This window comes from Neofelis nebulosa, chromosome 7 (assembly GCF_028018385.1).
Source record: "Neofelis nebulosa isolate mNeoNeb1 chromosome 7, mNeoNeb1.pri, whole genome shotgun sequence".
Taxonomy (NCBI): Eukaryota; Metazoa; Chordata; class Mammalia; order Carnivora; family Felidae; genus Neofelis; species Neofelis nebulosa.
Window position 1 is genome coordinate 101,369,271 of NC_080788.1, and position 24,649 is coordinate 101,393,919.

Genomic DNA, 24,649 nt, shown 5'->3' on the forward strand with positions numbered 1-24,649 from the left:
TCGGTTATAACCTCACCACAGATTGCGCAGGATTCTGAGGGGAGAAAATACAGTTTTCCTTTCGGATGCCAGTCTCTGGTGGCTAGGATGTTTGCCGGTTCTTACACTACAGATTTGCGTCCTCTCTGGGAAAGGTTAGAGCTGGTGCTGTTGGTCCCACTGCCTTTCCCAGGACCTTCAGTCGTTGCCCCCTCCTGCCGCAGCCCCACCTCCTCCACACCCGGTGAGCTTCGGCCGTTGCTCCTCCGAGGCCCCGCCCCCCGCGTCTGCGCTCTGGCGGAGGGGCGGGGCAGCGGCGCGCTGACACCTGGCGGCCGCGGGGGGCGGGCCGAAGGCAAGCGTGGGCTGGGATTGGCTGGGATAGCGAGGGGTGGGGAGGGGGGAAAGGAGGGGAGACGGTTGTAGGGCTCTTGCTAGTGCCCGAGCCTGTGCGGCCTGAGGGGCGCGGAGACTCAGGGGGAGGGAGACGGCAGCAGCATGGCGGCGGGGTATGAGCCGCCCAACCCTCCTCTTCCCCGCTGTCGCCGCCGTCGCCGCCGGAGTCGCTGGGACCCTTTAGTCTGCGTGTGTTAGTTGTAAGCCCGCTGCCCGCCCGTCAGCCCTCTGGCCCACCCGCCCTCCTCCCTATCTCTGTCACTGGCAGCCCGAGGGTCGGGCGGGCCGGATAAAACTCCCTCTCCCACCCCGCCCACAAGCCTCGGGGCCCGGACCATGGAGGACGTGAAGCTGGAGTTCCCCTCGCTCCCGCAGTGCAAAGAAGACGCCGAGGTGAGTTTGTCCAGTGACTGCCACGCACAGGCCTTCCCGTGCGGCTCTTCGGCCGCGGGGCGACCCCAGGCCCCAACCGTCGAAGTCCCCAAGCTCCACCGGAGCCCTGTTGCCTCCTGAGAACGTCCTGGGACCTTGGGGAGAAGCGTCACTCACCGAATTCCTTTGACCCTCCTGAGACCCCGGCGGAGGGGCTGGTGGGTCTATTCTGCTTAATTAAATGGGAAGGGCAAAATTAGTCCTTTCTCCCCCAGGCTCGGCGTTGAGGACTGACTTTGAGTAAGGTTCCCCTTTTTATTGGCAAGGCAGTACGAGGGTAATGTTTTAAATTTCAATTTGAGGGATATATTTGGTGTCATTCGCATGGGGGACACATGGTCCCACATGTGAGATAGATCTGGGGCCTGAGCTTTCGGAGTGCGCCTTCAAAAAGTTTTCCAAAGTAGTTGTTTTGTTTTGTTTTTTGGTATTTTTGAGGGAAAGCCGTGACCCGCAGAATAAAATGTCACAAAGCTAGCTCATTTCAATCTAAAAACTTCAATCATGAAACTTGCCCTTTGGAGGGGAGTTGTTACTGAGAATGAAATTGGTTTTAAACTGTCCTCCTGATTTCTGATTTGGGCTTCTTTTTACTCCACCTTATATCTTCTTTGACCAACGTTTGTATTGAGTTTTTTCCCCATCTATTGCTAGTTTAAAATACTTTGTGATGTTGCAGACTACTAAATTAGAATTTTCTGAAGACTAAATTAGTAAAAAAGACAAGGATACTCAGTTATGCCCTAGTAGGATCAAGATAGAAATTAAAATTTCTAAGTCTAAATATCTTAAAAATAATTGGAAAGTAAAACTTGTTAAGAAACCATTCAGTTTAGGGGCGCCTGGGTGGCGCAGTCGGTTAAGCGTCCGACTTCAGCCAGGTCACGATCTCGCGGTCCGTGAGTTCGAGCCCCGCGTCAGGCTCTGGGCTGATGGCTCGGAGCCTGGAGCCTGTTTCCGATTCTGTGTCTCCCTCTCTCTCTGCCCCTCCCCCGTTCATGCTCTGTCTCTCTCTGTCCCAAAAATAAATAAAAAACGTTGAAAAAAAAAATTTATTAAAAAAAAAAAAAAGAAACCATTCAGTTTATACCAAATATTCATTTTTTTGAGTATCTTCATTTGGGGTTCACATGTGGAGGGATCCTTTGCTTGTGGTAGTAGTCTTTCAGAAATTCATATTTTAAGAGTAGACTCTTAAATAGGAAAAAAAAAGTTGAGTTTAGGTTAGTCAAAAATGAATTTACACTTTTTTATTTGTTTAATATGGAATAATGTGAATGAGGAATATGCTTTTTGTCCTTAAAAATGATTCAGTGATTTCATCGTGAAAGCAACCTTAGAAATAATGTAGAACATTCTCTCTTTTCAGGTGAAGAGAGTGTAATTTACTGAGAATAAGTGATATGCCAAGTTAACAGTAGCATAAGACACAGTTGAGAACCTTGGTCTCTTGGTTCCTAATTCGTTGTTTTTAATACACCTCAATTTTTCCCTGCTCTAATCTGAAAAATTCTAATTTAAAATGTTTGCAGACTTGAATTTAATCTTTTATTGTGTATATAATATGCCTTATCCCTGTAAAAATGATAGTCTTACTGGGAATATAGCTTTCTTTCCTGTGTAAGGACAGAAGTAATGCTTAAAGCCCAGTAGATAATGATGCAAATGTTACTTACTGAAAGCCAGTTCATGCCTTTTTACATAGCATTGGATGTTTGTTTTCTTTTGGTTGCAAGTGACAAAAACCAGCTCAGACTAGCTGAAGCGAAAAGAAACGTAGTTAAATCCAGAAAGGTGGGAATGCAGCTGGTCTCAGGGACTTCCTAGACAGTATTATGATGCATCAGAACTGCCTTGGCCCCTTATCAGTGCTTGTCTCTACTTTCGGCATTTCTGCCTTTACTCTGCCTTCTCTGCAGATACGGACTTTGACTGTCAGCTGTTCAAGGTCATACCCTTACAAAGCTTACACATTGAAGAACAACAATATGTGTAAGCTTCAGTATTTGAAGTCTAGAGGATTGGCCTAACCTAGGTCATGTGCCCATCCGTTGGATTAGTCCCTATAGCCAGAATGGAGAAAATACAATGAAGAGCCCAGTATATGACCTAGAATATACCCACTTGTGGCCAGGGGAGTGAAGTTTGTCATTGGTAGCCCTCCCACCAAAATCATAGGGGCATTTCCACAGGAGATGGAAGGTGCTTTCTGGGCAGACAGAACTAGAAATAACCATTAAATAGGGCATATAGTTACTCATGATAAACTAATAAAGCAGTGTTAATTTTCTAATTTGCCATGAAATATGTAAAGTATCAAATGGTCTTATGTAGTTATGATGACCAGCCAATAAGAGTGTTCTTCGACCTAGGAAGCATTTCATTGAAACCTAAATTACAGACCAAATGTTGCTTTAGTAAACATGGAATTCAAGTAGAGAGATTTTTATGCATGCACTTAATGATTGATGTGATCAAGCCATGACAGCTTGATGATCCTATCATCTCTGTAAGAATATTACTTCCTTGTTTCTTGAAACACTGGTCAGGGCATTCTTTTAGGACAATTCTAGCAAAAATTTAGCTGTGTTCAGATTGGTTTGGAAACAGATTGTCACTCCTTTGTTTACAACTTGGCTGTGATTTCCCATTGTTTTGAGGATGAAGTTCAAACCCTTAACTTTAAAAAAAAATTTTTTTAATGTTTATTTATTTTAGAGAGAGCACCAGAAGGGAAGGGGCAGAGAAAGAGGGGGGGGGCAGAAGATCCAAAGTGGGCTCCACGCTGACAGTAGAGAGCCCAATTTGGGGCTTGAACTCAGGAGCTGTGAGATCATTACCTGAGCTGAAGTCGGAGGCTTAACTGACTGAGCCACCCAGGTGCCCAACCCTTAATTAACATCTGCAATGTTGTGTGTGATCTGGCATCTGCCCTTTTTTTTTTTTTTTTTGAGTTTGTTTATTTATTTTGGAGAGAGCACCAGTGAGGGAAGGGCAGAGAGCAGCGAGGGAGAGAGAAAGAATCCCAAGCAGGCTCCAGAGAGCGAGGGAGAAAAAGAATTCAAGCAGGCTCTGTGCTGTCAGTGCAGAGCCCTATGTGGGGCTCAATCTCAAGAACTGTGAGAACACAACCTGAGCTGGGAGCTTAACCTGCTGAGCCATCCAAGTGCCTCCTGCCTACCTTTCTAACCTTATAATGAGCTACTCTTCCTCTTGTTCCCTTCTCTGTTTGCCCTAGCCATGTTCATCTTCTCTCAGTTCTTGGGATGTTTTAGGCCCCACCCCCACCCCAGGACCTTTACATTTGCTATTACCCCTGCTCTGGCTGCCAGCACTACACTTGCCCTCACCTAATTAACTATTTGCTTTTCGATTAGATCTCAATTTAGGTAACATTTTTTCAGAAAGACGTTCCCTGATTTTGCCAACTCCTCCTGTTCACAGCCCCTCCCCCCCTGCCAATAGTTTAATCCTGCAGGTACACAATTCTCTGTAGCACTTGGTATTTTTATACCTTCCTTGTAACAGATATCATACTGATGGTTTTCCTTAAGGTCTATTCTCCATATAGACTGAAAGTTTCCTAAGGGAGTTTATTCACCAAAATGTTCTTGTCTTATTCCCCACTGTTTCTTGCACTTACTCCCCACTGTTTCTTGCACTTACCACAGTGTCTGGTATATACCATAAGCTTAACAAATGTTGAATTAATATAAGAATCTTGGTTGGTTTTGATAGTAGAGTCTTGTGACAAGATTACAGTAGGTTTTTTTTTTTAGATGTGAAGAAGAGAGCAGCTTACACTACCAATTTTTAAATTAAAAAAAATTTTTTTTTACATTTATTTATTTTTGAGAGACAGAGCACAAGTGGAGGAGGGGCAGAGAGAGGAGACACAGAATTGGAAGCAGGCTCCAGGCTCTGAGCTGTCAGCACAGAGCCCGACGTGGGGCTCGAACCCACAAACCGTGAGGTCATGACCTGAGCTGAAGTCGGACGCTCAACCGACTGAGCCACCCAGGCACCCCACACTACCAATTTTTAAATAAATTAGTTGCATAGTTAGGGCTGTTGGTTTTATAATTCAATAATTGTTTTCTTTTCAGATAGAAAGTGTTATTTATTTCAGTTGCAATTTGGCAACTTAAATGTTGCTCTTTTTGTTTTCTCTTTTGACTCCCATAGTACAGAATAAAAAATAGGAATTGCTTAATATTTCTGACTGAAGATCCTTTAAATTTAGAATGTTGCTGTTTAAACCTGACTATAGAGTAGAATTACTCAAGGGGCTTTTAAAAAATAACCATTCCTGGGCCCTATCATCACCTTCTCTGATTTAACTGATCTGAGATGGAACCAGATAATTCTAATGGCAGCTAGGTTTATGAGTAACTGACTTAAAATCATCTTACTTGAATGCCCTTCTGCCTCTCTATATCCCTTCAATATTTATTTATTTATTTGTTTATTTATTTATGAGTGCACCTGCATTTATAATCTATTTTGGTATTTTTTTTTAATGTTTTTATTTATTTTTGAGACAGAGAGAGACAGAGCATGAGCAGGGGAGGGGCAGAGAGAGAAGGAGACACAGAATCTGAAGCAGGCTCCAGGCTCTGAGCTGTCAGCACAGAGCCTGACGTGGGGCTCAAACTCACAGACTGTGAGATCATGACCTGAGCTGAAGTTGGACGCTTAACCGACTGAGCCACCCAGGTGCCCCAATCTATTTTGGTATTTTTAAAGATTTTTTTAAATGTTTATTTTAGAGAGAAAGACAGAGGGTGAGTGGGGGAGGGGCAGAGAGAGAGGGAGACACAGAATCCAAAGCAGATTCCAGGCTCTGAGTTGTTAGTACAGAGCCCCACGCAGGGCTCGAACCCACAAACCGTGAGATCGTGGCCTGAGCCAAAGTTGGACGCTTAACTGACTGAGCCAGGTTTTAGCCAGCCTGATACATGTGCTGATAAGAATTAAGTTTTTATTTTATCTAATGGTTACAGCCTGTATTCTTTGCTGAGTTTATTTACTTACTTATTGATCTTTGAACATTTTTATAACATTTCCTATTCCCAACGTTCAATTTCTATCCCATCAATGCAATTGTATAGCTCATGTAACTGCATTTGTATGAGAAGGAAGGAGAGAACCTGAAAGAAGTTTTAATATGCTGTACCTTCTAGGTCATATTGATGATTGAAGGATTTTCACTTGTGAATTAATTTTCACCAGAAGCATGATATATATCACAATTAGGGGTATTTTGGTTTAGCTGGGTTGCTTTGGTTTGAAAAATGTAGTTGGACTGCTTAACTAATCATCTGTGTTTGGGAAACCAATTCTACTAATTAACTACAGTAGTAATTCATAATAGATCATTGGGAATTTGCCCTATTACTACTGCCATATCTAAAAGATGGATTTTAGCAGCAGTGTGGGTAGGCTGAGATTAAGATTGAGTGTAATATAGGTTTGGTTGTAATATAAGATATGGTTAGAAACATGGTCAGACAGATGGATGTCTGGTAGAACAAGACAGTGAGCATGAATGACTTAAAATCTTGGTCTAGTATTCTAGAGGCATAGGCAGAATTGGTAGACAAGGCAGGATTAAGATTTGTTTTGCAGAGTAATAATCAGGACTAGGTAAACAAAGACAATAGGCGCTTGAGATCAAAATCTAATGCTAGCACTAGGAGTAGTTAATGACATTTTCTGTGAGAGAAAGCCTTTTCGATTTCAAAGGATCCATACCTATTACAGCAAGTCTGATGGTCACAAAAGTAGGCTATGTGCTTATTTGTTAGGTGTATAGGAATAATTTTTCATTCTCTCCTGCTATACAACTTGTTTTTTACTCCTGTAATGTCTTCCTTATATAAATATAGCATACACGTTCCATTGTATACAACCTTTTGGAAGTTCAAAATTTCTTTGAAGCCTCTTGATTCACTTAAAACTTCAGGTAAATTTTGCACTCTGTCCCATATGGTCATGTTTGTTTTAGTATAAAAATATTTTAAAGTATAGTGAAGATACTTTTTCTCCAAAAAGAAAAATTTTCTTGGTAAAATTGATATATTCTAGAAGGAAACACATTTATCCTGTGTCTTTGAGTGCCTTCTGACATGTTTATTGTGAGATATTCCCTGGAATATGTCCTCCTGTTTTTCTTTTTTCATGCATAATTTTTAGAGATTTCATTTGAGGTAAACTCAAAAGTATACATTTCTTTAATCACTTTTCTTCTTTCTGGCAGCTCTGACAGGTTTCCTCAGGAAGATAAGGCTGTCAGACTAATCAAGAATCTTTTTTCTTTTTTTTAAGAAAGGGGAAAAAAGAAAGATCCATAGAATCTAGTGCCATATATCTCCAAAATGCCTGTCATGTACTTATTCTGTGGCAGGCACTATGCTCAGTGTTAGGGGTACCATGATGAAAATGACAGTCTTTGGCCTAAGTTCTTTAAAAACTTTTCAATATAAAAGGTTATAACATATTGGTAAGTTAAAGAAGCACATGAACATTCATGTGTTCAATGTACAAATTGATTACATTTCCCCCTCTCTTGGCTTGGAAATTATATACTTTATTTCTGTTAATCCCTATTTTAATAATATAATCATTTTATGTAGTCAATATTTGTTTGATTACTGTTTGCTATATAGTTCCTTCTTACATTGAGAGGCTGTTGGGTGTCAGTTTTTCTGGAGTCAGACTGCTTTAACTCAGTTACTTAGGCTCTGTACCTAAAGTAGAAATGAAAGATAGAGAAAACAATACCATTTCAAAAATATGTTTTGGAAGTTCCTTTAATAGGAGTCTACTGGTAGTAAACTCTCTGTTTTTGTTTGAATGGAATCAATCTTATATCTCACTCTTGTTCTTGAAAGATGATTTTCTGAGCATATATTCTAGGTTCACCATTATTTATTTCACTACTTTGAATGCATGATTCTTCAGTCTTTTATGCTTGCAGTTGAGAAGTCAAGGACAGTCTAATTGTCTTTCTTTTGTATTTAATATCTTGGTTTTGTTGCATGCTCTCTTTTCTTAAGTAGGAGTAAAATTTATACAGAGTGTAATGCACAAATATTAAGTCCACAATTCAGTAATTTTTATTAAATATATACACCAGTATAATCCTACTCTTATCAGGATATATACCAGTTCTATTAGTGTAGAAAGTTATTTCATGTTCATTTCCAGGCAATCCCTACCCTGCTCCACAATAGGCATTGAATAATATGATTTCTGTAACCATAGTTTAGTTTTATCTGTTCTTGAACTTTAAATAGAATCGTGTAAAGTGGACTCTTTTGTTTATGGCTTTTTCAATTTAACATAATATGTGTGAAATGCACCTATGTTGTACTTACGGGTAGTAGTAGATTTTTTATTGCTGAATAATATTTCATTGTATGAATATACAGTAGACATTTGGGTTTTTTGGAGTTAATGATGAATAAAGGTGCTTTAAATAGTCTTGTGTAAGTCTTTTTGTGGACATATGTTTTTATTTCTCTTTGTTAAATCCTAGGAGTGGAATTGCTAGATTATAGGGTAGCTGTATGTTTATCATTTCATTTTACACTCCAGTTAGCAATGTTTGAGACTCCTAGTTGCTCCATGTCATCACTAACATTTGGTGTTGTGTTTTTAACTTTAGCCATTAGTGGTTATGTAGTGGTATCTTGTGCTTTTAATTTGAATTTCCCTAATGACCAGTGATGTTGAGCACCTTTGTGTGCGCTGTTGGCCATTTATATACCTTCCATGGTGGGATGTCTGTTCAGTTCTTTTCCCATTTAAAAAATTGGGTTGTCACTTTATTGTTGATGCAATATTTATGTATTTTGGATATACGTCTTTTGTTGGGTATATAAATTACAAATATTTTCTTTCAGTTTGTGGCTTGCTTTTTTGTTTTGTTAGCAGTGTATTTCATTGAGCAGAAGTTTTTAATTTTCATGAAATCGAATTTATCAAAATTTTTTTCCTTTATGCTTACTATCTTTTGTGCCCTCTTTAAGACATCGTTGCTTTTCCCAAAGTTGCAAAGATATTCTGTTTTCTTCTAGAAGTTTTATCATTTTTGCATTTATATTTATACACATACACCTTTTTCCCCCCCATTTATTCAACAAATATGTATTAAGTGCATACTGTGTGCCAGGCACTGTCATCAAATGTTGGGAATACATACAACAGTGAAGACAAGATGTTTGTATGTGAGGAGGGTTTAGAGTGGGAGGTGATGAGGGGTCAGGATCAAGATTTATTTTATTTTCTAGATATTTGTCTAATTGTTCCAACACCATTTGTTGAAAGATTTTTTTTTTTCTACATTGAAATGCCTTGTTATCTTTCAGGAAAATTAATTGAGTGCATATATGAAGGTCTTTTGGACTCTGTTCTTTTCCATTTCCCTCTTTCCTTTTAGTGTGGAAAAAGAATTTCTTCTCTTTATGTGTGGTGTGCTCTATTTAACTTTGTATTTCTTTCCTTTATCTTGCTTGGGAATTGTTGAGCTACTTATTTCTGAGGTGTGGTGTCCATAACCAGTTTTGGACAATTCTTATTAATATCTTGTGTAATTTAAAAAAAAAAAAAAATTTTTTTAACGTTTTATTTATTTTTGAGACCGAGAGAGACAGAGCATGAACAGGGGAGGGTCAGCGAGAGAGAGACACAGAATCTGAAACAGGCTCCAGGGTCTGAGCTGTCAGCACAGAGCCCGACGCGGGGCTCAAACTCACGGACCGCAAGATCATGACCTGAGCCGAAGTCGGCCGCCCAACCAACTGAGCCACCCAGGCGCCCCAATATCTTGTGTAATATTATCTCTCCTTTATTTTCTCTCCCTTCTGGAACTTAGATTTTATGGAAGTTAGACTTCTTAATTCAATCTTAATAAGTCTATTAACTGATCATATTTTCCAACACTGAATTTAGATCATTTTTTCAATTCTATTTTCCAGTTCACAAGTTCTCTCTTTGTCTGCTGTTTAGTCTATCCACTGATTTTATTTATTTATTTATTTATTTATTTAATGTTTTATTTTTATTTTTGAGGGAGAGAGAGACAGAACACGAGTGGGGGAGTGTCAGAGAGGAGACAGAATCCAAAGTAGGCTCCAGGCTCTGAGCTGTTAGCACAGAGCCCCACGTGGGGCTCAAACCCATAAGCCCTGAGCTATGAACTGAGCCGAAGTCTGCTGCTTAAACCAGTATTTTCCTCCTCTTAAAATTTGATTCTTAATTGTGAGCTCATTGGAATTCATCTCTGTGAATTATTTCTGATCTAGGTTTAGGGTATGCTTCTCCAGAGAGAAAATGCATTTGTTTTTTCCAAGAACCCATGGACATGATCTACCCAGGACCACTTGACATTCAATTTTCACTTGACCTCACAAAAATAATTGAATTCTAATGCCAAAGTTGAGCAAAGGCCAGGTTGTGGCCACCACTACTACCACATTCTACTCAGAGCCAAAGCTCAGAAAGGCAAAGGTGCTCATTTTCTGGGGATGAGGTGAGTCATCCCCCACCCTCCCTGCCAACCTCCCCAGTTTATCATTCACTGAGAGTGTTGCCTTTTGGGTGTTTCTCATTTACTGAGAAACACTCTCATTTACTGAGAGTGTTTATCCACTGAGAGTGCTGCTTTTTGGTGTTGATCTGACTTCCCTCTTGATCAGGTCCTAGGCTCTGTCTTATGTCTCACATATACAGTGTCATTTAAATTAAGGCCATGGTGAGGATGTGGAACAGCTAGAACTCCCATACGTTGCTGGTGAGAGTGTAAATTGGTTTTGGGAAACTTTTGATAGTGTCTAGTAAAGCCAAAAATAGGCCTACTCTGTGACCTAGTAATTCCATTGCTACTTTTTTTTTTTTTTAAAGATTTTATTTTTTAAAGTAATCTATACACCCAATGTGGAGCTTGAACTGACAACCCCAAGATCAAGAGTCACATGCTCTTCTGACTGAGCCAGCCAGGTGCTCCTCCATTGTTACTTTTATATCCAAGAGAAAGACATGCATGTGTGTATCAAGGGGAACATAAAATAATTTTCATAGCACCTTTATTCTTATTTGCCCAAACCCTGAAGCTACTTAAATCTCCACCAACTGGATAATGAGTAAATTGTGGGATATTCATACAATAGTATACTGCACAGCAATAAAAAGGACCAAACTACTAACATATGCAACATGGATAAATCTCACAGGCATTAGGTTGAGTGCAAGAAGCCAGACATAAAATAGTACTGTTGTGATTCCATTTATATTTGGTTCAAGAATAGCTAAAACTAATCTATATTGATAGAAGTCAGTGGTCACCTCTGAAAGAGAGGGTTTTGACTGAGAAGAGAAAGGAGGGAACTTCTGGGATAACAGAAATCTTGATCTGGATGGTGATTACATGGATATATTGCTTGTAAAAATTCATTGAGCTCTACGTTCATATTTGGGCATTTTAACACTTCATTCTGTGTTCTTTTATACTCCCATTTTAAAAGAACGAAGGTAATAAGGCCATGAAAGACCAGTAGATCCTCTCAGGATATGGCTTCTCAGGTTTATAGTCTATTTCTGCTACATTGCCAAGATCCATTTTCAACATGTAAAACAAAAAATACTTAGTTTCTCTTCTTTATTAAAAAAAAAAAAAAAAAAAGTTGCTGGCTGTCATTGCAGGAGTACTATTCTGTCTTTTCTGTAGCCAGACTCAAGAAGTTTGCTGCTTGGGGTACATTAAATTGAACACAACCCAAGGAAGTGTTGAAAGCAAAGAGTTTTTATTACTTGTCGCAGGTGAGGAGACAGGGAAATGGCTCTCAAAGCACTGTCTCCCCTTGGGGTTCATGCATGAAGCTTTTGTTCAGTGTGCTAGGAAACAGAGCCAGGACGCTTGATACATTAAGGAACTTACATATATTTTGTTACCTAGGCTCTTGGGTTCAACTTTGCCTGCTTAAGTATGTCAGCATACTAGTGCATACATTGTATGTTCAAAAAATGGTTGGAGAACCTTGCCCATAGGAGATCTTAGTCTTATAATGAGCTAAAGGTAACTTTAAGGGCAACTCAGGGCACTTCTACATAGGTCAAAAGCTCCAAACTGGGTCAAACTGGCTCATGCAAGGAGGTAACTCTGGTGGAACACCTAGCCATAGCTGCTTGTTCTGCAAAACACCACATTCTTTCCTGCTTTCCTTGCTTTTCCCTCTTCTCCCTCCTCCCATCTGCTGATAGCTTGCCAGCCTTCTGATAGGGGTAATTCCCCATTGCATCCTAGCTAAGATGGAATTCCATTACAGGTATATAATATTTCTACCTTATGTGTTAAAAATACTTTTCTAATTTAGAAGATCTAGGTGAAGGGTAAGGGGAATTCCTTGCACTATTTTTAACTTTTCTGTAGTCCTAAAATTATTTAAAAATGAAAAAGGTTTTTTATCTGTTTAAATGAATGTTTAAATGAAGTGTATTTGACATAGCGTTATATTAGTTTCAGGTGTATTACATTGTGATTGGACATTTCTGTATTTTTAAGTAATCTCTACACTCAGTGTGGGGCTTAAATTTACAGCCCCTTGATCAAGAGTCTCATATGCTACCAACTGAGCCAGCAAGGGACCCCTGGACAATTCTGTACATTACGCAGTGCTCACATTGATAAATGTAGTTAACTTCTGTCACCATACAAAGTTATTCCAAATTATTGACTATCTTCCCTATGCTGTACTTTTCAACTCCATAACTTATTTTATAACTGGAAGCTTATACCCTTTGATCCCTTTCATCTGAAAATAAAAGTTGTGTTGTTTTGTTTTTTTTTTTTTTTAAAGCTTTTCCAGTTTTAACTTTAGGAAGCTCATTTCTATTTATAATTTTGAATTTTATTTTATTTATTTTTTTTTTTTTTAATTTTTTTTTTCAACGTTTTTTATTTATTTTTGGGACAGAGAGAGACAGAGCATGAACGGGGGAGGGGCAGAGAGAGAGGGAGACACAGAATCGGAAACAGGCTCCAGGCTCCGAGCCATCAGCCCAGAGCCTGACGCGGGGCTCGAACTCACGGACATCGAGATCGTGACCTGGCTGAAGTCGGACGCTCAACCGACTGCGCCACCCAGGCGCCCCAATATAATTTTGAATTTTAAGCAGTCAGGTTAGAAACTTGGAATGCAGTCCATTTACAAATGAGGATTTGATTCTTTATCATATCAGTTCACTGGAATTGCTTTTTTCTTGTCCCAAATTTTAAAATGTTTTCTGTCTTTTGCCATTGGCATTTTGCATTATTTTCCAACTTGTTTATATTGATCTGCATTCCAAAAAACAGGATGAATTCTTTACTTCCATGAAATGTATATTTAAAAGGAATTGAACTGAAAGAATCTTAAGATGAAGTAAGGTATGCGAAAGCCTGTTTGATAAGCATCTAGAGGTTTAGATCAGGAATGGCAAATACCTATTACTTAACACTCTTGGAGTCCTTTGCAGATACTGCTCATTGATCAGAGTACTCATCTTCCAGAGTCTTTGCTCACAGTGTTTTAGCTATCTACTGTCAGTTGATTCGAGTTAACTGAATGACAAAAAGCTATTTGACATTTCTGACTCGGTGGATGAGTTTTTGGGAGAAATTTCTGGAATATCCATTCTTTTAGTTAATGAGCTATTCTATCCGTTTTATGAAGTAACATAATCATAATTTTGGAAGCCCAGTTACCTAAAGAATACCTTAATCGTTGTTTCTTGCACTTAAATTTTTAGGTGTTTGTGAAGCCAATTGAATCTATTCATAGAATATTAAGTATAATGTTTTTTTTTTTTTTAATCCATACACTTGTATGTCACATCTTAAACTTTTAATTGGGTAACATTTTTCATAATGTTATTTATTTTTATTCTTGGGTTTTCTTTCTATTTTAAGGAATGGACCTACCCTATGAGACGAGAGATGCAGGTAAGATAACCTTTTTGTTTATTCAGGCCAGTCCATATTATTATTATCATCATCAAATAACTGATTTCACAAAGGATTTAAGACCTGTTGGCTCATGATCTGTAGGTTCCTCATTGAGTATTTAAAAAATCAACATATTTAAAGGTTAACATTAAAAAATGGGAAATGAATTGTTGCCTTTCTTCCTTATAGTAGAATCATGGTTTTATATATATATATATATATATATATATATATATATATATATATATATATATGTGTGTGTGTGTGTGTGTGTGTGTATATATGTATGTATATACATATAAATGTAAATATACATATATATATTACCATGATTCTACTATATACATACATACATGTATGTATATATATGTGCTGAGTCACTGTTTTTCCTTATCTGAAAAATTGGATACAATATTTATACTTCCATTGAAAACAGTTTGCTTTCTGTGTTTGGCTAGTTTAGACAAGTCTATAAGATTTGACTATAAAGCAAATCACTCTTGAGTAATTGTTCCTCTTTGTGTCTGATTTCCAGACACAACTTCCATAATGAAGTCCTCCAGAAGACTGATTTGAATACTCCAAATGTGGAATAATAAAGTGATAGCTAACCTTCATAGCAGTTTGTTTTTCTTTTGCATTTCTTACTTACAGTCACTCTGCTAGCCCTAGAATCAAGCAGTGTCTCCTGTTCCTAGAAATACCTTGACTTTTAAAAAATATGTTTCCTTTCTCTATTAGTGAAAATTCTCTTTTAAAAAATATCTTAGTACCTATGAAGCATTTACTTGGTGCTATGGGAAATGTAAAGGTGAGTAAAATGTAATTTGTGCCCACAAGAAGCTGATAGGAGAAATCAGACCTTTATGAAAATAATTATGATGTTTCATAGAACAGAACTACTGTATTATTATCTAGGCTATGGTATAGGTCAACTAAAATTTCTATATTGAATTCACATAGAAAAATTTTAATCTAGTATTTGGAAAGTATTTAAATTGCTGAAACTGTCAATAGGCAAGCAGTTGATATTGGTCTTTTTTAAACTTTGCAAGAATACTTTTATTAACTGAAGGAAACAGTTCTAATCTTCTTGTATCTTGTGCTACTTTTGATTTGGCTGAATAAGGTTTTGTGTAATTCCAAAGGGGTAATTTTTCTTTACGTCTACTTTATTTCTAGACTAGAGTAGAGAATATAAGTAAAATAAGAGATGTGTTATTAATCTAAAAGCCAGTCATACAATATGCTAATTTTATCCAAACTGCTTATAAAAAGCACTGTGGAAGTTCAAATATCTGACTTTTCAGAACTGTATTTAAACTTTAAATGTTTCATTTGATATATAAAGCAAATCTGCATTTCTCTTCCCGGTCTTCGCTCAGTGTGGCTAGGGAATATTCCCTAGATAGCAAGCTTTTTAATAAATTATTATAACAACTATGAAAACTCCACAAGTCCACTTATGTGGTACATAGTTTGTGTATATTTAAATTGTTGATGGTAAATATCTCAATTTTTTTTTCTAGGAAATTTTACCTGGATTGTTTTTAGGCCCATATTCTTCTGCCATGAAAAGCAAGGTATGAATTTTAGATTAAGTTCGTCAAGAGACTTTAGTAACCAGCTTTTTTGGAATAAATTTTTTTAGTTGTAAGAGAGAAGGTCCACAAATATTGCATGTCACTCTGGAGTACCTGCCTCTTTCCAAATTTTACTGTACCAGTGATTCTCAAATATTTCATCATAAATCACAAATGAGCTTTTCTGTATTAGTTTTTTCATGAATCCATGTGTTTGAAAGATTTACCAATTGATAATTGACCTTTATTTACCCTCTAAAAGATTAGGTTATCTGTCATTGCTAATCATATCTCTGAACAGTGAGATAGAATTAAAGCCCAAAATAAGTGTATTTAACATTTTAGTTAATCTTTCCTTATCAAGGGTAAATGTGTGTATATGTGCATGTGTATGCACGTGTTTTAATTGGTAAAATCTTATTTCTGTTTTTCCAAACTTTAGAGACCTAGATGCTCCAGGTTGTAAAGTATTATACCACATATATGTCTCTTGTCTCCTATATAGTCAAACTGAAATGGATTTCTTTAGTTACACATTTAACATGGTAGATTCTTTTTTTTTTTTTTTTAATTTTTATTTATTGATTTTTTTAGATTCATTTTAATATATGTAGCAATTTGCCACTTACTAGGGGATTCAGTCTTAGGAATTATGACAGTGCTACTAACTTGCTTTGAGTTATAATGTGAAACAGTGTATCACAAATGTTTTCCCTAGTACCTTATTTTGAAGTCACTATTCTTGTGTATGATACCTACTCTACCTATGATAAGTTTTGTAAAAAAAAATTTGTAGAATTTTTTTTTCTTTTTTCTTTTTGTTTCGTTTTGGAGACAGAGTGTGAGAGTTGGGGAGAGAGAGAGAATCTCAATCCGGCTCCACGCTCAGTGCACAGCCCGACGCAGGGCTCAATCCCATGACCTTGGGATCATGACCTGAGCTGAAATCAAAAGTAGGATGCTCAACCGACTTAGCCACCCAGGTGCCCGCAAAACTGTAGAATTTTTAAATCTAATGATTTAATTTAATGTATTTATGAATTTTGGGTGGCTGGGAGTTTTTATTTTGTTTTGTTTTGTTTTGTTTTTAATGTTAGTTTATTTTTGATAGAGATAAAGGATGAGCAGGGTAGGGGCAGAGAGAAAGGGAGACACAGAATCAGAAGCAGGCTCCAGGCTCCAGCTGTCAGCACAGAGTGCAATGCAGGATGTCGAACCCACAAACCATGAGATCATGACCTGAGCTGAAGTTGGGCGCTTAACCAACTGAACCACCCAGTTGCCCTTTGATTGGGAGTTTTTTTAGAGTTAGAGTCATTTCTTTGAAACTGGAAGGCTTTTTGACTATTGAGGCATATATAAGAGTAAACCTAGTTTTGATGGTCTACAGCTGGGTTGGAAAGGCACAGTGTTGCTTAAAAAAAAAAAGTACTAAGGAAAGGATAGAGTAGTTAACTATAGGCTTAACTGATTTACTTAAGACAAACAAAAGCCAAATAATGTAGTATTCACAAAACAGTATTCACAAAAATTGTTAGATTACTTTTTGTATTCCCACAGCATTTTATAAATATATCTATTATAGTATTTGTCACATGAAATTATTTGTTTATAGATTTCCTCAAAACCTCTTTACCATCGCCTTCACCATGGTCTAATTATTAGACTGAGGAAAAGTTTCTATGGCGAAATTTGATTATTTCTCATTTTGAATCACCATAGAACAGCTTGTCTTCCTTTTCATACCATCATTCTAAAAATATGTAACAACAACAAATAATAACAGAGATAAATCTTAGGGAATAAACTCCCTTTCTAATACTGGTTTAGTTAAGCTTATCTTTTATTACATTCAAATACAGTTTTAATAAAAGGGACAAATTGGGGCTCCTGGGTGGCTCAGTCAGTTAAGTCTGACTTTGGCCCAGGCCATGATCTCGTGGTGTGTGAGTTTGAGCCCCTGAGCATCAGGTTCTGTGCTGACAGCTTGGAGCCTAGCGCCTGCTTCAAATTGTGTCTCCCTCTCTCTCTGCCCCTCTCCTGCTCATACTCTGTCTCTGTCTTTCAAAAATAAATAAATGTTAAAAAAAATTCTTTGAAAAGGGACAAATTTAGGCTCTTTGTCAGTAGTGAATTGTTTCTTTTTATACAATTTTTTCTGTAGTTTGTAGGTATGAGTAAGTCATAATTTGCTTTATATAAATGAAAATCCATTGGAAAGTAAAAGTATTCTGTATGCTATTACATTTGGGTCCTATTTTGTTAAGGTTTTTTTTTTTTTTTTTTTTTTACTTAGTTTAATGTGCCTTCAATATTTGTGTTAAAGCAGATTTTTATCCATAGTTATATATATCTTCCTGTGATTTCTCACATTAATAAAGTATCTTTATATATCACAGATCAAGTATAAAGAATGGATATTGAATACATTTTGACAGTTTAGTAAATGTGAATATGAAACATTGATTAAATATTAATCCTACCAAGTGTTTACCTCCCTTCTTTTAACTCAGGGTACACTCAGGAAATACAAAGATAATTAAACTCTATCTAATATATGCCAGACATCAGAACATTTGCTGCAAAAATTAACATTTTAAACTTTTGAAAGCCATATTTTCTTAGCTCAGGCTGCTGTAATAAAATACTATAGACCAATGGCTTAAACATCAGACATTTATTTCTTGTGGTTGAAGTGGCTGGGAAATCTGAAATCAGGGTGCCAACATGGTTAGGTTTTGGTAAGGGCCCTCTTCCTATCTTGCAGATGGCTGCATTCTTGCTGTATCTTTACATGGCAGAGAGACAAAGTCCTGATGGCTGTTCCTTTTTTCAGGGCACTAATTCCATCATGTGGGCTTTACCCACATGACCTCATCTAAATCTCTGATTACCTTCCAAAGGCCCTATCTCCTAATACCACCTTGGAAGTTAGGACTTCAACATACAGATTTTAGGGAGATACAAACATTCAGTCCATAACAAATATAAATTATTCTTTGACTTCTCTGATGGATTATTAGTATTATTGTTCTGGACTATTTAATGCAGAAAGTGGGAATTAAATATATGAGCATAAGCTGAAAAGTTTCATAGAAAACTCAAAATTATGAATTCTGATTCCTCATGCCAGCATGATTTGTTAAATATATTTAACAAACATATAGTTGTTGAACAGTTAATATTTTCAAGGCACTGTTATACATACTTAATATGAATCTGTGAACAAAATCATAGTTCTCTTGGAATTTACATTCTATTAAAATAACACGTATATGTATTATGCCACATATAGTATATGTATATAACATGTTATATTAAATGTTAATGTATTTAATATATTAAATTGCTTTAAATGTCACATTAAATTGCTTTAAATGTATAGCCAAAAGACACCACAGAATATATCATTTGGAGTTGCCAGTTAACTTGAGAAAAATTTTTAAACTGAAACTTTAGTCTGTGAACTGTATATGTTAATTCTGGCTTGTATCAGAAAAAGTGTACTGAAAGAGGCAGGGAGATTTGGGCCCTGGTATTCCAATTAACTATGTCAGTGATGTTCAATAATTGTTTATGTCTTAGCAGTCCCTTCTAAAGAATAAAGTTTGTAGTCAGTATATGTAATTACCATTTACTGAACGCTTGCCATGTGCCCCAGGCACTGTGCCAAATTCCTTACATATATTATCTTATGTAATTCATCTAACCACTCAGTGGAAAGGTAGTACCGAACCACAGAGCTCAGGTCATTAGCAGAGCTGGAAGATAGAGGTTGGGATTCTCATGACTACAAAGCCTTTAACCACTATATAGTATTGTTTACCAAATAAATGATCTTTAAGGTCTCAACAAGCCCTAAAATTATGGATGTAAAATAATCTTATTAGCCTTTTGAGCTTATGTAGTATATATTAATCTTAAATCATTGAAATATTTTACCAATCACTTCAGGTAAATTATTGTAAAATTAGCTTTAATACCCTGTGCCTAAAGTTCAGATGTGGCTATGTAATTTTAATGTTCAGTCCTGTGTATTTCAGACACCTGTGTTACAGCAAGGCGATGTTTTGTATTTTAAACTATTTCTCTCCCTTGTCCCTCTCTTTTTATAGCTACCTATTCTACAGAAATATGGAATAACCCATATAATATGCATAAGACAAAATATTGAAGCAAACTTTGTTAAACCAAACTTTCAACAATTATTTAGGTAAGAATTATGGTTGTGATGTATTAAAATGTTATGGGTAGCAAACATGTATTTTTATTTCAAGTTAATTTTATTATAGCAGACTTCTGTACATATCTGTTTTATAAGGATGCTCATCTAGGTATATCATTTAAAAAATAAACTTCTTTAAATTCTTAAATAAGTAACTAAATCATATAATGCAGAATTTTAAAGATTCAAAAGCATGTACAGTCTACTGAAAAGTTTCCCTATCCTTATCCCTTAGATAGCCAGTTCCCCTCTAGAAGCATTCACTGTTACTCTTTGAGTATCCTTCCAGGATTATGTTGTATATACAAACAGTCCTACAGATAAACTTTTATTTTTTACACTGGCTTAAAGATTTTTTTAATTTACTTTTAGAGATTGCTTCATATCATTACTTAGAGAGCTGCACTGATTTTTTAAATTTTCATAGTAATCCATTGAATAGCTATACTAAAATTTGTTCAGTCTGTCTCCTGTTGTTGGGTATTTAGATTGTTTCCAGTCTTTGCTAATATAGCAGGTATTCCCATGCATTTCATTTAATTCATGTGTGAATATATCAGTTGGATAAAGTGTAGAAGTGGAATTATTGCATCAAAGAATGTGAGCATTTAAAATTTTAATGGATGTTGCAAATTGCCCCCCAATGAGTTGTATCAGTTTACATTCCTACTATGAAGTGAATGAGAAGAGACTATTTCCTTGGTATCTCTAAGACAAATTGTAAAACAGTTGTAATTTTCCCCAATTTTCTAGAGTAAAAATGATGTCTCACGTAGTTCTAATTTGCCTTTCTCGTTTATCTTCTAATGAGTGTGGTTGAGCATCTAATGGTTTTTAGTTTTATTTTAACTTTATTTTAAAAATAAATCTATATATTACAGTGATATAAAAAAGGGTGCAAAAAAGGTGTGTAAATAAAGTATGTCTCTTTTCTCCTCTAAACCCAAGCTCCAGCTTCTCTCTTGGGAGGCAGCTACTATTAACTCAAATATTCTAGAGATACTGTGTATCTATATAAAACATATTGTTGTAATTCTCTGATTGATTGATTGATTGATTGTAAAAATGAAAGCAACCTGATTTTCCATCAGAACAGGACATTCTGAAATATATTGTGTAGGGGTGCCTGGGTGGCTCAGTCAGTTGAGCATCCAGCTTTGGCTCAGGTCATGATCTTGCATTCTGTGAGTTTGAGCCCCACATCCAGCTCTGTGCTGACAGCTCAGAGCCTGAAACCTTCTTCATATTCTAGGTCCTTCTCGCTCTCTGCCCCTCCCCCACTTGTGTGTACGCTCTCTCAAAAATAAACATTAAAAAAAAATATATATATATAGTGTGAATGTACAATAGAATCCTATAACCATGAAAAAGAATGAAATATTTCTGTGTTGATACGGAATAATCATTAATATTTATTAAAAAAGCAAGGTGTACAACCAAGTGTATATATACTCTCAATGTGTTTAAAAATACATACATTAGACATAGGTTCTTGTATATGCATGGAAAATTTCTAGACTAACACACCAGAAATTTGACAGTGGTTGCTTCTGAGAAGAGAAATTTAGAGTCTGGTAGAAGGGCCTACTTTTTTATTGCAAGTATTTTTATACTGTTAGAATTTTTTACCATGTGTACATATTTTTCAGTTAATAAAAACTTTTTTAAAATTTTATAAATTTTTTAAATTTATAAAAATTTTAATGTTTATTTGTGTGTGTGTGTGTGTGTGTGTGTGTGTGAGAGAGAGAGAGAGAGAGAGAGAGAGACAGCATGAGTTGGGGAGGGGCAAGAGAGGGAGACACAGATTCTGAAGCAGGCTCCAGGCTCCAAGCTGTCAGCACAGAGCCCGAAGCCGGGCTTGAACTCATGAGCAGCAAGATCATGGCCTAAGCCGAAGGCAGATGCTTAGCTGACTGAGCCACTCAGGTGCCCCTAAAAACTTATTTTAACAAAGAGATGTTCTATTCTAAAATAAAATAGATTGAATTTTTTTTCTAATTGTGAAAGAAATCCTTCTTCTTTATAGATACTATGGAAAATACAGAATGACACTAAGAAAAATATAAAATCATCCACAATTCCACAACCCAGAGAAAACACTTTAGTTAACATTTTGGCATGTTCCTTCTAAATCTTACTCTATCATACATATGTGTATTATGCATACACACATATAGACTTACATATATTAAAGAAAATTAAAGTGTGATATTTTAAAATGCCATCCTATACATTTCTAATTTGTGTTTTTGTTTTTAGTACCAAAATGTCCTGTGTGCAGCTATTTTATCCTAATGGAAGAATTCTTTCTCCTTAGATTTAGAATATTGGCTTATAGATTGATAGTTGTGCTAATAGTTTTTGACACTCAAAATGGTGTGCAATAAAATATGCTAGATTGATTCTGAATTAACTTTTTTTTCTATGAAGCTGTGTTTTATGTAACAGTTCAGTCTACAAAATCACTTGAGACAGCCATTGTCAGAATCCTTTTGGTTTTTACATTGGATTATCCTTGGATACTGAGTTTTGGGTTCTCTGTGATAAACCCGAATTTACTGAAGTTGTTAACCACCTAAATGATTGCTAAAGAACTGTAATTTTTAAGGCAATATTGACTTTAAAAATTAATTTTGTAACTTAATTACTATAGATGTATTAATAAGCAAGTAGTCTTGGATAGGTTAGAAATGGAAGTTTTTCACAAAATGAAATAAGCCTAGCATATGAGTAATATCTTATTTTCAGTGTTTTCCAAAGTGTAAAATTGTAGGACAGGTGGTCTCTTGGTTGATTTTTTTTTTTTTTTTTTTTTTTTTTTTTTTCTCTACTGAAGGTTAGTTCAAGCAATGAATATTTGACTCCCATCATTCTGGCTCCATCAGACTTCCTATTTTGATTACCTTCCTCTCTTTGAGACTTTGGGCTTACTCTGAATCGTCCTATATAGGGTTGTGAGGAGTGGTCACAGGGCCACTCAGAGAAGAATCTTCTAATCCATGGGGAAGTTAGTAGAAATAGAAGAATAACAATAAGGAATACAGACACTTTTTGTCTTTATATTCTAGGTCCACTCTAATATAGAGGAAAGTTTCTTCCTTCTTGGGATTTTACAGTTTTAACTAGATAGATTTTTTATACTATAAAATATCAGAGAAATATTAACTTGTTATTTAAGGCTGAAGCATTTAAAAATGCTATGTATGTATTTAAGCAATATAAAATCTATGACCCAGTTCTTGGGAATATGACACTTTGAAAGTTGTTTTGCATTATTTTCTTGGTTGCCAAGAAATTTTGTAAATTTTTTTATACATAGATAGAATTTTATCTGAATGTGTGCTTATCACAAAATATTCTATTTTCAGATATTTAGTCTTGGATATTGCAGATAATCCAGTTGAAAATATAATACGTTATTTTCCCATGGTAGGTATAAAATATTTTAATATTTAGAATTTGTGATTTGACCTCTTAATTATGGTTCTAAAACTTAATAATAATGAAACTAATTCTTTCCCATGCTACTTTTACTTTGTTGTGACTGAAAATTGTGGGATTATATTTAAAGAAAATTTATTATTAAAACCATTTTATGATCGCTAAATATCTGAGAAATCACACCTTGAATTTATTAAATTCAAATAAAATTTTAGCTCCTGTATAATTTAAAAAAATTGTAAAGTCACATTTGTAGTATTTTGGAAATTCTTGAATTAAGGTGATTTGCATTCATATAAATTAGCTGGAATTTTTTTCAATAATTTTTTATTCTGTGTATTTTATGCTTATATTACTCCAGATGTTTTATTAAAACACATGTCTTTTGCCTTCAGACTAAAGAATTTATTGATGGAAGCTTACAGACTGGAGGTAAATAGTAATTTCTTTATGTAGCCAGTGTTTATTTTCAGGAGATTATGTGTTATAGTTAATTTTTTAGTTACCATTTGTCTTAAATGAAGGGTATGGAAGTTGGAATTGTATGTAATAGACTATTCCCAAATTTGTTTTTTCCCAACTCCTTGTTTCATTTGGATAGGCTTTCTTAAGTAACCCTATACAACCATTTTTGAATTCTGGGTCAGCTTTAAATGTCTTTAATTTCAAAGTCTACAGGTAATATAAATTGTAAAACTTGAAAGTTAATAAGTATCTAAATGGTATGTATAAAACATAAAACGTTTAAGAAAGGATTTATCTTACTATGGTATAGTACATGGTTTCAATATATTTTAGTTGCTGAATTAGATATATATATATAGTCAGAGTAATTATTTCTTGTTTTTCAGGAAAAGTTCTTGTCCATGGAAATGCAGGGATCTCCAGGAGGTATGAAGTTAGAGATTATCTTTTTTTTCTAGCATTTAATTAATGAGTTGTGTTTTCTATTTTTTTCTAAAATATTTTCCCCCTCTTCAGTGCTGCCTTTGTTATTGCATACATTATGGAAACATTTGGAATGAAGTACAGGTAAGAAAGTACTCTGAAACCTAGCCAATTTAAATTCTCATTAAAATGAAGCTTAATGGAAACAGTTTGGGAGTTTGAAGTTGATATTCTCTTCATCATTTTGTCATCTAGTCATGTTTGATTAGGCAGGTTCTTATATTCCATGCTTAGTCATTTAACCTTTGTAGCTTGTCTACCTTGTGTAGATATACTTTAGGCTAATATTTTGTGATTTTAGGGAACTAGTGCTAAATGTTATTTTAAGAAGCTGTGATAGTTACAGTTGGAAATAACCCTTGGAAAAGTAATTATTTACTACTAGAGAATTGTTCAGTCTGAGTTTAAAAACTTAGACACACACACACACAAACTCATACACACAGATGTTTATTGCTTCCCTTGTTTAGAAGGCTAATCTAGGGGCATCTGGGTGGCTCAGTTGGTTAAGCGTCCGCCTTTGTCTCAGGTCATGATCTCACAGTCCATGAGTTCGAGCCCTGCGTTGGGCTCTGTGCTGACAGCTCAGAGCCTGTAGCCTGCTTCAGATTCTGTGTGTCCCTCTCTCTCTGCCTCTCCCCCACTCATACTCTGTTT

The 24,649-nt window shown here is 36.0% G+C and overlaps 1 protein-coding gene across 2 annotated transcripts in view; it reads left to right on the plus strand.

Moving 5' to 3' along the window:
* The first annotated feature begins 397 nt into the window (after positions 1-397).
* Positions 398-24,649, plus strand: part of STYX (serine/threonine/tyrosine interacting protein) — a 38,314-nt gene continuing 14,062 nt past the window's right edge. Inside the window, exons 1-8 of one of the 2 annotated variants that reach the window (XM_058739071.1) lie at positions 398-768; positions 13,757-13,789; positions 15,322-15,375; positions 19,491-19,588; positions 22,972-23,032; positions 23,440-23,476; positions 23,896-23,935; positions 24,026-24,076. In XM_058739071.1, coding sequence (XP_058595054.1) covers positions 712-768; positions 13,757-13,789; positions 15,322-15,375; positions 19,491-19,588; positions 22,972-23,032; positions 23,440-23,476; positions 23,896-23,935; positions 24,026-24,076 — 431 coding nt within the window. In that variant the 5' untranslated portion in view covers positions 398-711. The remainder of the gene's footprint in view (positions 769-13,756; positions 13,790-15,321; positions 15,376-19,490; positions 19,589-22,971; positions 23,033-23,439; positions 23,477-23,895; positions 23,936-24,025; positions 24,077-24,649) is intronic. The other variant, XM_058739072.1, reaches the window with a different exon arrangement.